This window comes from Quercus lobata, chromosome 8, assembly GCF_001633185.2.
Source record: "Quercus lobata isolate SW786 chromosome 8, ValleyOak3.0 Primary Assembly, whole genome shotgun sequence".
Lineage (NCBI taxonomy): Eukaryota > Viridiplantae > Streptophyta > Magnoliopsida > Fagales > Fagaceae > Quercus > Quercus lobata.
The window spans coordinates 4,400,208-4,412,687 of NC_044911.1; the positions used below are offsets into that span (position 1 = coordinate 4,400,208).

General features: G+C 39.2%; 2 protein-coding genes across 2 annotated transcripts; both read left to right on the top strand.

Annotated features, from left to right (window-relative positions):
- The first annotated feature begins 6,202 nt into the window (after positions 1-6,202).
- LOC115956143 (probable inactive receptor kinase RLK902) lies at positions 6,203-8,935 on the top strand. The gene is made up of 2 exons (XM_031074605.1): positions 6,203-6,497; positions 8,520-8,935. The coding sequence occupies exons 1-2, from the start codon at positions 6,203-6,205 to the stop codon at positions 8,933-8,935; spliced, it is 711 nt and encodes a 236-aa protein (XP_030930465.1).
- A 2,022-nt stretch (positions 8,936-10,957) lies between these two features.
- On the top strand, positions 10,958-12,046 carry LOC115955021 (non-functional pseudokinase ZED1-like). The gene has a single exon (XM_031073049.1). It carries the CDS (start codon positions 10,959-10,961, stop codon positions 11,928-11,930), a length of 972 nt encoding a protein of 323 aa, XP_030928909.1. The 5' UTR covers position 10,958; the 3' UTR covers positions 11,931-12,046.
- Positions 12,047-12,480: the final 434 nt, after the last annotated feature.

Consider the following 12,480-nt stretch of genomic DNA (forward strand, 5'->3'; position numbering starts at 1 on the left):
TGCCCCTGGTTGGAAGTTTTTTTTTTTTGAAAGTTTTCCTTGATTTTATTTTATTATTTTTTTCTTTTTGAAGAAAAGCATTTTTGTAATTTTTGAAGGATTATCATGAACAAGTCCATTTTGACAGAAATTGTAGGCCTCAAGAAAACCATTTTCAATTGGGTTTTGAAAGGAGTCAGAAATGTCACTAAAGATCCCAATGCCCCTAGTCCAAAGTTTTCTTTAATTTTTATTTTTTTGAGTTTTTGAATTTTTTTTTTTAATTTTTGCATCAAACACAGCCTGAATAACAAAATGCATCAAACAAGAAATGAAATTAAAAAATGGAAACAAGTAAGGAACAGACAAAGCTTGTAATTAAAAAATTCTTGAAAAACCCATTATGGCTTGGCAACTCATGAAGTAGAGTTAGATTGATTGGTAGATGCTAGTGCAGCAATGATTTGTTGGTCCATGAGATCTTGGATAATCCCACTGTTATTGATGGCATCTTCAATTTGGGTTCCAGCAGCAATTAGGGTCTTGAAGTTGGGAAAGTATCGAGCAAATAGATACTTGTTGTAGGTCGGGAGGAGATTCTTCACAATCATGTTCAATTGTTCTTCCTCATTGGGCCTAACGGTCACCTGGGCTGCTTTTGTCCTCCACCTTGTGATGAATGCATGAAAAGATTCACTGGAATCTTGCTTGGTTGTCTCAAGGTCTCGCCAAGTGATGTCCACCTCAGTATTGTACTTGTATTGCTTGTAAAATTCATGGCACATATCTTCCCAAGTCCGAGTTCGAGAATCCTCCAAATTTAGGAACCAACGTAGGGCAGCTCCGGTGAGTGTATTTTGAAACATTTGGGCCAGTAACTCTTCATCAGCTCCCAAGGGTTGCAATGCTCTTATGTACATTTTCAGATGGGCTTTAGGGCAGCTCATGCCATCAAACTTGTCCAATGTTGGCATCTTAAACTTTGGTGGGGCCCTTGCTTGAGGAAAGAGCAAAAGTGAATGCAGATCCATAGCTTCTTCAACCCTTCTAGATCTCATTAGGAGCTTTTCCATTTGGTCCATTCGTTCAACCATCTTCTTTTCATTTTCAGTCAACACCAAGCCATGGCTTTCTTTAGAATTTCTGGGTCCATTATCATTTTGGGCCCTAGAGGATTCATGAGAGTTCTTGTTCCCCATTTGTTGGATCAATGCTTGGATGTCCTTTTGGAGTTGGGCTTGACCTGCTACCAATGTGTTGAGTAAATCTTGAGTGGTGAGAGGCGGTTGTTCCCTATGATCATTCATGTGTCGATCTTCTTGGTTGTTGGCCATTTCTTAATTGGAAGCCTTGGTTTTGATGTTTGCTTGGGCCTTGCACTTTAAGATTGGTAACTTTAATCTTGATGTCTTTAAGCTTGATGATCTTGAGCTTTTAGATATGCATTGAACTTGGTGGGCTTGAACCCTGATTGAGATTCTTTGATCTTAACCAAAATGCATAAGTTAGATTTTTTTTTTTTAAGAAATCTTAAACAATTATGATGGGCCTAAGCATTGGACTAAGGCACATCATGGATCAAACACATTCATGGGATGCAATGTATTTTATGGGATTGACCTAAAGATTAGTTCTATGGCTTCTTACATGAAGGTAAAAGGTAGGCTAATAGGTTCCCCAAAAGCTAGGACGTTGTACCTCCCAACTTGTGACGTATGAACGCCGCGTTGGTCCAAACGGTAGAGTTTGTCCTTTACGAAACGCAAGAAAGATCAAGCGAGTCTTAGGCGATGGGGTGGTAGGTTCACCACTGGGTACACGAATCCAGGAGGACCGTGATCCATGGCTACAATTACCGTGGTTTCCGGGCAGCATACACAATTCATATACAATTCCAATCATGCAAATGATGTTATGGCAAGCAAATATGACATATTATTAAAAGCAATAAACAAACAAATGACATGGTTGGCCACCATAACCTAAAGTAGAGTCTAGCCTTCAACGTCCCCAGCGGAGTCGCCACTGTAAAAATGTGCTCCCCCCTAGATCGAGGGTTTTACATGGAGTCGCCACTTATTTAATTTAAAAGGAAAAATAAGAAAACCTTTAATGAAAAATACTTCTATTGTATTAATGTATATGACAATTTACATCAAATTTTGTAACAAAAATTTACAATGCTTTTTGTCCTAGATACAATCTAAGAAAAGTAAATTACATTGCTTTATTTCCTAGTTACATTCTAAAAGTAAAATTGTATATACAAGAGCATTTTCTAGAACCCTTGATCTTGGTTCGGAGGCTAATTTACGAGATGGGAAGGGATTAGGCACCCATCTCGCCCGGTAAAACCGGTCTCCTAGGTTAAGGTGGCCAATGTCATGTCATGTCAAACAAATACAAAGAATATGTCATATAAACATGTGATTTGCAGGAAGTGTAAATAAATATATGTTAGGAGAATTTGACATAAAGAGAAAAATAAAGGTATTGCATGGTCCTCAGACTCAAACCTATGGGGAAACCAACTACTTAAAAATGAAGTTTTGGACAGAACCAAGGTATTGCATGGTCCTCGGACTCAAACATATGGGAAACCAACTACTTAAAAATCAAGTTTTGGACAGAACCAAGATATTGCATGGTTCTCGGACTCAAACCTATGGGGAAACCAACTACTTAAAAATCAAGTTTTGGACAGAACCAAGGTATTGCATGGTCCTCCGACTCAAATCTATGGGGAAACCAACTACTTAAAAATCAAGTTTTTGACAGAACCAAAGTATTACATGATCCTCGGACTCAAACTTATGGGGAAACCAATTACTTAAGAAAGCTAAGTTTTGGACAGAACCAAGGTATTGCATGGTCCTCCGACTCAAACCTATGGAAAAATCAGCCACTTAAGGAGAATTCTAAGTCGCTCAGTTCTCGGACCGAATACCAGAAAAGATTAAGGCTATGAAGGTCATTAGGAAGATGGCGAAACACCTTAGTACTCGGTGACCCGCATGGGCTGTTCATTTTGGGTTACATATCCTCAAATGATTACCTCCTGCGTAGCACCGAGCATTCAGCCATCATCTCGTTCAGTTTGGGGTATACAACCCTTTTTTAGGTCAGCCCTATTGTGCCAGACAGCTCTAATAAGTTCATAATAACATCTTTTATAAGGGTTTCGACCCTAAGTATCGCTTTCTCAGGTCGGCATTATTGTGCCAGACAGCTCTAATAAGTTCATAATAACATCTTTTATAAGGGTTTTGGCCCTAAGTATTGTTTTCTCAGGTCGACATTATTGTGCCAGACAGCTCTAATAAGTTCATAATAACATCTTTTTTCTTTGTAAGGGTTTCTACCCTAAGTATCATTTATTCATGTCGGCATTATTGTGCTAGATAGTTTCAATAAGCGCAGAGTAAGGTCTTTTTATTAATAGGGATTTCGGCCCTAAGCATCGTTCAGAGTATAAAAATGAAAAGAAGTCATACGGTAGTACGTCCATTCACGGCATAACCATTGTAGGAAAGAAAGAATACATAGAATAAAACAATGACAACTTTTATTAGTGTAAAGAAGTAGTACAGCGTACAATGAAGGGCTTAAACAAGCCTATATAGGAAACAAATTACAAAAACAAGAATAAAAAAAAAAAAAAAAAAAAAAAAAAAAAAAAAAAACAACAACAACAACAACAAAACAAACAACAATAAGAAGTCTTTCTAAATTCTGCTCTAGTAGCCACCATATTGAGAGGAGGACCCCTTTTAATGGAAGAGGAGAAGAAGAGGAAGAAGTAAAAGCACCAGGATGGATCTGGTGATGGGAAAGAAGAAGAAGGGAAGGCAAAAGGAAGCACCAGTGAAGGAACAGAGGAAGAAGCAGGGATACGTAGTCCCTGTGTCAGCCCTAACTCTTAATACGCTGGTGTCATATTAGCTATGCTCATAGGAGAGCGGCTGGTACTGATAATGGATAACCCCAGCTTAATCGCACCAAAAGTTTGATGCGACTAGCACCTGCTTCGGATTTTGGATGAAGGAGGGTGGAAAGTATCTTGAGTCTCTGCTAACCCTGCCCTGATCGAGCCATTTTAAGTTTCGGAGGGACATAACGCTTCGGAGAAGGATATGATCTTTTCATCCCCGCTTCTACCTCAAACGTGTCATTCTATAAGCTTTGACTGTGCTGATAAGGAAAACTTTGAGCATAGCTTGAGGTTTAAGGCTTTAGAAAGGATAAAGGGTCTTTACACAAAGGGAATACCCTCTCATCTGGCTTCTTATATGGAAGGTAAGTTTAGTGGCATTTAATCTGTACAGATTTCCAAGAAGATCTGCAAATGAGGTAGTGTCTGTTCAACTCCCCAATGTCATCTATAACTGACAGATTTGATCAGCCTCATAATGTAAATCTATTAAAGATGCGCCTCGTACACTGAAACGACAGGAGCGCCCCGTGTGAAAATCTAGACGAATGTCTCGTAACCCGGCGCATTTCCTAAATAGATGAAGAGATACCAACATTAATGAAGGTCAGAGCTAAATGAGCTGTAATGAAGGCTTGGCATCACCAAAACCCTCCTCTCCGACTAAGAGGTCGGACAGCAGGATTTTGAGGGGTTATTGTGGGGCCCAAGAATTTGTGGCCCTGGCCCATTTTTATATTGGGGCCCAAGGCCCGAGCCGAGGAAGGGTATAGCCGAGGACGTGTAATAAAAGTCAAAGTAGTCTTGAGACATAGCTGAGGATAATTCTGTCCTCGGCATATCCGAGGTCCCCCTGAAAGAAAGGGCAAGAACGGTATAGGAACAGTTTTGGAAAAAACCTAAAATATCTATGTTGATAGAAAAGGGGACGCTGGATAGTATAACGACCAAGGACAAAGGGAAAGCTGTCATTACTGCCATTGAATACTCTGCACCTGACAAAGCCATGCTTTTCAGCTTTTACAACCACTCTTAACCACTTTGGGTATGGGCTGATAGGACAAGTATCAATCCTGGAAATTTGAACCTACACATGGACGTAGGATAAGGGATACAGGCTAATATAAATGGAGAAACAAGCAATCCGGAAAAGGAGGCTGGGAAAAAAGGCCAAAAACCAAAACCTCCCAGACCGTATCGAGGAGAAAGACTCCTCGAAGCGAACATGGCTTACTTTTGTATGAACACCATGGTTATCCACCGACCAGTGATCAAGGCCTAACCTTTCAAACCCACGGTCTACAAATGATATTGTTTGGGCCCTCTTTACGTACGAGTCCAATATCATCTTGAGGTCGTCACGAATTGAGTCCTTACAATTATTATTATTAATTTTTTTTTTTACTTCATCTATTTTAAGGGTCTCTTTTGTCATAACCTTTTATGAGTCAACTATTTATTATATATATATATATATATATATAACATTTTTTAGTTTTTAGTCCTTTTCCTTTTTATAAAAAATTCCACGCTCTATTTTTTTTTTGGGTACTTTCCATTTGGTCAGCTGCTTTTATTTTTTGTTTATTAGTATTTTTTTCTTATTTGTTACTTTTTTTTTTTAATCTATTAGAGTATAAAAGTAAATTTATACCAACTATATTTTCTATTCCTTCACCTTTTTACTCTCAAATCAAATTCCATGTAGAAAAATTAAAAACTATTTTTTCCTCATTTGTTTTTTGGCTCTATTTTATATTATATGTCACTCCCAAATAAAATAATATATTTTTTGAGAGAGTTTTAACATGTGGTGTACACTCCTAATAATAACTCTTTATCATCAGATCAAAATACTAATTAATTTTTTATATATGTAAAAATTAAATTCCAAACCTCTTATACAACCATAAAAAACTTTACAAATTAAACTAACTAAACTCACAAATAAAGATAATATCTTACCGATGAAAATTTGCTGCACGGCACAGTCGTATAGACTTCAATGTGACAAGATGGTAGGTAGGTCCCATTCACGACGTGTGGACTTTTGAGGAGTGTAGATTGTGCTAATTGCTAAAGTAAATATAACTGCGTGTAAGAGTGGGCGTAGAGTAATTGGTGAAAAAAGTGAAGTTAGAAAATGACCTAAAGACCAAACGAGTTGACTTGACAATACAATTGAAAGCCGTAAAGAAAATTCAGTCCAAAATTGAAGATCCATGTTGGGTAAGAGGTTAATTAGCACACCTTCAAGCTATGCGGCGTTGGTGGAGAGATTGTTTCTTGAGAATGAGTGAGAAAAGTGAGGAAAAAGAGAAAAGAGAGAGACAATTTATTGTGAATGGAAGCAAGCTACTGGAGAAGCTTATTGTCTCTTGCAATGGCAAGCCAATTCCCATCCGTAGCTTCTTTGCTAAAGAGCTCCGACAAGCAACCAACAACTATAATAATCATTATGGAATGCTTTGGTTTAAGGGCTCTCTTGATGGACAAATCGTTATCGTTAGGAGACTTCCTAGCTCTAAATTCTGGGCCGATTTAGCCATCAATGATTTAGCGATTTCTGCACAAATGAGTGCTCACAGTAATGTATTAAAACCCATAGGGTATTGCCTCGAGACTACAACTCCCATTTTAGTGTATGCATGTGCTACCAATGCTTTCCTTTCTGATCGAATTTATGTCTCACATGTTACTAATCGACAACATTAGCCCATGGTTTGGGAGAGCAGATTAAAGATTGCAAGGCAGATTGCTCATGTAATTTCCTATCTCCATACAGCCTTCCAAAGACTTGTCATCCATATGGGTATACATATGACAAATATCTTATTAGATTGTTAGAGATATATATTAGACATATTAGCCCAATGTAATAGGCCCAAGCCCATTCCTGCTTGTACTAGTAGTCTAAGATTTAGTCGCCTATATATACTCATGTTAGGGTTCATTGTAACACAGGAGGTTATTGTACTACACTCTCAGATAATAAAGATGTAGCCCTTAAGGGATTCCTCCGTGGATGTAGGCCGTAAGGCACCACGTAACCCTCGTGTTCTCAGTGTTCCTCCTCTATGCTTCCTCTTCCGCATCCACTCTAGCATACACAACATGGTATAACACATCTCTGTTGCTTATATTTTAACATGGTATCAGAGCCAAACTTCGTTCTTGGCATCAAACAAATATCTCTAGCAAACAAAGAAGATTCTCACATGCACACCGCCATCAGAAGTCACACATGCTTGTCTGCTGGATCTAGACTCCACAGCATCTCGCAGCCGCCATGGCTCCCTGCTGTGTCCAAATCCTCAAGTCCCAAGCAATCCGTGCCTCTCCCTATCAGATCTGTGCAAATCCAAGCCTCGCCTGACGAAGCCAACACCACAGACGTGCTCCACGGCATATCGCGACCAAAACCCAGGAACCCGACCTCCAACGGCAGCCGCACGCGCCACCACGCGCGGACAATGGCTCCTGGAACTCTCACAAGCGCCGCCGCAGTTTCTCGACTCCCAGGCTAGATCTCAGTCACACGCGCCGCCAAGACGGCCTTCTCGTCCACCGATCTACTTGGCCTGAGAATCTGGTGGTCATACGACGCTGCACGCGCCACCACGCGCTAGCGCAGTTTCTAGCGACTTCTCCATGCGCCGCCGATTTCACAGGGTCAGTTTCTCCTATGGTTAAACGCGCAGCCATGACGGCCTCGCAGCTCGCCGATCTGCCAAACCACCGAAGTCCGAGCATCAATCTCCCTTGCACGCGCCGGAGGAATAGAACACGTGCCGAAGAGCTGCTGCTAATGACGTGTGACGTCATCGGATGACGTCACCTATCCACGTCAGCCCTAGTCCACGTCAGCGACACGTTATCAGCCACGTCAGCAGTGTCGTCTCGTCAGCACCACGACCCGGACCGACCCGAACCGGACCACCCGGATCTGACCCGTGAGCACTTTGACTGTTGACTTGACTCTGGACCAGTTGACTTTGACTTTGACTTTGACTTTTTGCGTTGACTTTTGACCAAAAGTCAAAATTTCCAAAAGGGCCTATCTTGCTTAGTTTTTCGCGTAGATTCCGATTTTGGGCTCCATTTCTGCATTTGAGACTCTGAAATTAGTCAATTGTCACATTCTTCATTGTGGTTTCTTCAAAGGCATTCTTCAAGGCATCTCCAAGTGATCTTCTCATGCTTATCCAACCTCAAGCCTTCATCGAGCTTCCGCCTAGAGTTTGAGGGAGGGTGTTAGAGATATATATTAGACATATTAGCCCAATGTAATAGGCCCAAGCCCATTCCTGCTTGTACTAGTAGTCTAGGGTTTAGTCGCTTATATATACTCATGTTGGGGTTCATTGTAACACAGGAGGTTATTGTACTACACTCTCAGATAATAAAGATGTAGCCCTTAAGGGATTCCTCCGTGGATGTAGGCCGTAAGGCTGAACCACGTAACCCTCGTGTTCTCAGTGTTCCTCCTCTATGCTTCCTCTTCCGCATCCACTCTAGCATACACAACATGGTATAACACATCTCTGTTGCTTATATTTTAACATAGATGAACATGATGTTCCTAAATTGTCTCACTTTTGTAATTCAGTATCAATCCCTGATGGTGAAACTGACGTGGAAGTTGATGGCAATTGTTTGTATTCGAAGTTCAAAACCCCAGAGTTTAAAGCAACAGGTAGGGCAACAGAAAAAACTGATGTGTATTACTTTGGTAAGCTTCTTTTCGAACTTTTAACTGGAGAGGATTCTTATAATATAACCCGATTGACAATTGACAAAAAATCTAGCTTAATAGCCTACATGCATAACCATGCTCAAGTTTGTTGCATAAACGAGATTGTGGATCCGACAATTTTGGCAGCAGAAGGAGGCGCTAGTTTAGAGCCACAATTACAAGCTTTTTTGCAGCTTGCATTGACATGTGCAGGGGAAGATCCACAGAGAAGGCCAACAATGGTAGATGTTACCAAAGAACTCAGGCGGATTGAAAGCTTTGTACTATGATTAATTATTTTCTATTAAATGTTAAACATGTGTGTTTACCACTAGGATTTGGTCTTGTGTGATGTTGTTATGCTTCGAACATAATATAGGCCGTTGTTTGGCTGCCATGGTTTATCACATCTTCATACAGAGATGTGTAAGAGTTCACAATGGCTAATTACTGGTTCTATTTTAGTTTGTTTGGTTCTTAGGAATTAGGAACTCAGTCTTAAACAAAACGTTGTGTCGGAGTTGGCTAATTACTGGTTCTATTTTATTTTGTTTGGTTCTTACGTGTCTTCAGCTTAGTTGCTAATGTGCAGATACTCTGCTGTGTTTCCGTGTACTGATTCTTGATATGTTTCTTTCTTTAATAAATTTCTCTTATTTATAATAACAAAAATGTTAACACATGTAGTTATTGGCATGTATTAACAAATGTCAAATGAACTCGTTTCAATTACTGCAATGTAGATGAAGGGTTATTGTTGAGTTATAAAAATGTGTGATTTATAACCATGGAAATTTGGATTGGTATGTTCATTTGGCCATGCAATGCATCGTGTAATTTGTACCTTTAAAGATGATTTGCATCTGATTAAAAAATAAAATAGAAAAGGGACATTGGAACTGGTTAACAATCAAATCATGCAGCAGTTTCACATAAATTCATATCCAAATGTTTTAGACACATTAACAGGCAGAACTACATTGATTTTCAAAAGGCTTCCTAGTTTATAATGGCTCAATGCTAGAGATTAGAACTTAGAACTTAGAAGGCTAAACCAAACAAGATAGGTAGTATTCAAAGTTAATATCCTTCTTAAAAGATGTTCTTAGATTTTTTTTGTTCTTTGGCCACAAGGATGTATTAGATTTTTTGAAGTTTTTTCTGAATTTTTTTTTTCTTCTACCCCTTCTTTTTCAAAATTTTGAGGCCCCCTTCCACTTGGGGCCTTAAGCAATGGCCTAATTTGTCTACTGGAAGTGCTGGCCCTGATCACAGGATAGGACACAAGTGACTCTCTTGCTCTCTATCTCTGAATGTCTCTCTCTATGTTGTCTCAACTCTCTCATTCTCTCAACTGCTTTGTCCACCTTCTTTTCTTTCTATTCTTTTAAAAAAAAAAATTTTCTTTCCTCTAGGCTAAGCTTTTGTGTAAATAATAGCTGCAGATAGCAGACTAGATAAACACGTGTATCAGTGTGTAGTTAAAATTTTCTCTAGAATCTCTACCAAAACAAGTGGGTAGGTTGTAGCCATGCCCTGTGTTACTGTATAGCATTCCCATAATCCTTATAAATATCTCTCAATCATTTTTAATAATCATGCAGCAGATTCTCATTATTTCAAATCCAATTGTTTTGGCACAACAACAGGCATAACTTAGTTTTGATTTCAAAAAGGTTTCTTGATTCACAATGGCTCAGAGCCCAGAGGTAGGAAGGAGAGTAAATGTGAACTCAAGCAAGATAGGTAGTATTCAATGTTAATGTCCATCTTGGAAGATGTTTTGAGAGAGTCTTATTTATTTACAGTAAAATGTAATTATGATTGACACCTTTTAGTTGGACAAACATTTTTCTTTCTGTCAAAATAGAGTTTAAATTATTCTTGTGAATTGGATAACAAATTCATTGAATAAGTTATTGCCCCACATTTCCTCGATTCTGGTAGTAATGTGAAAGATAGAATTGGGGAGCTCTCCATGGACTATCAGTTTCCCAAAAGAATGGACATTGACCCTGACTCTGAGTCTTCTAATAAGGCTATTGAGAAATGGTCCACTTAATTTTGACCAAACCTGCCTGCACTTAGTGTGTCACACCAATAAAGAAAGACCATTGACCCTGTCCAAATGAGCAGAACAGGCACAATTGACTAGTGAGAAGTGAGAAGTGAGAATTGAGGAAGGCTTTACTTTCCATGAGATCTTTTGAATCTTTATTTTAGAGGGTTGTAGGAGAAAGAGGTTAAGGGGTTAGCTACTTTTAGCTCACATTTTAAGTTATGCAGGGTTGCTGGAGAGATGGTTTCTTTAAAATGAGTAAGAAAGGCGAAGAAGGAAAGGAAAAAGAAAGAGCATTCCTTGAGAATGGAAGCAAGGTACTGGCGAAGCTAATTGTCTCTTGCAATGGGAAGCCTATTCCCATCTGGAGCTTCACAGTTCAACAGCTCCACCAAGCAACCAATAACTATCATAATCATCTGGGGACGTATTGGTTCAAGGGTTCTCTTGAAGGACGACTTGTTCTCGTTAAGCGATTTCTTGACTCAAAATTTTTGGCCGATTTTGTAATCAATGATTTAGTAATCTCTGCACAGATGAGTGCTCACGCTAATGTATTAAAACTCATGGGGTGTTGTCTCGAGACTACATCTCCCATTTTAGTGTATGAATTTGCTGCCAATGGCCTTCTTGCAGATCAAATTTATTCCTCTCATGTTATTGAACGACAACATCAACTCATGGCATGGGAAAGAAAGTTAAAAATTGCAAGGCAGATTGCTTATGCAATTTCCTATCTCCATATTGGGTTCTCAAGACCTGTCATCCACATGGCTATAGATATGGAAAGTATCTTATTAGATGAAAATGACGTTCCCAAATTGTCCAACTTTTTGGTTTCCGTTTCAATTCCTGAGGGTGAAACTGAGGTAGAAGCTACTGGCGACTTCTGGTCTTCGAAGTTCAAAACCCCCGAGATTGAAGCAACAGGTAAGGCAACGGAGAAAACGGATGTGTATCACTTCAGTGAGTTTCTTCTAGAACTTTTAACTGGAGAGGAACTTTATATTGACAAAGATTCTAGCTTAAAAGCATACATCCATAACCATGCTCAAGGTCGATGCATAAGCAAGATTATGGATCCTACAATTTTGGCAGAGCAGCAATTACAAGCTGTGCTGGACCTCACCTTGAGATGTACAGAGGAGGATCCACAGAGAAGGGCAACTATGGTAGATGTCACCAAAGAACTAAGGCGGATTGAGAGGTTTGTGCCATATGATTAACTGTTTTCTCACATGGTTCATCTAAGTTCCTTTCCAACCATCATTTGCTAGATATGTAGTTATTACCATAAATTAACTAATGTGAAATGCTACAAAGATAGAAACAAAATTTTATTGCCGAATTGTATGATGTGTATGGTTATATAATGTTCTTAATGAGTTCTGCTACCCTCTTTCACCAATAGCTTTGAAAGCCATGGAAATTTCAAAGTTGGACTGATATGTTAATTTACAAATGAAAGTTGGTTTTGTTCACAATTTCAAACCCCCAGACCTTGCGTTCATTTTAGATTTTTTTTTTTGGTCTCATGTGATGGCTCTGTAAGCATGGAAAATAATATAGGCTGTTGGCATGAAGTCTTATAACTGGACATAAGAGATTTGAAGGGGAGAAGTTTCTAGGTGCTGCTATGTAGGTTTGTCTTGGTTGCCATAGTTTATCACATCTGAATACAGAGATGTGAAAGAGTTCACAATGGTAATGTAAAATCTGAAGAGGAAATATTGCAGTGTTTGAACGGGAATATATTATCCTTGGATAATTGCAAAA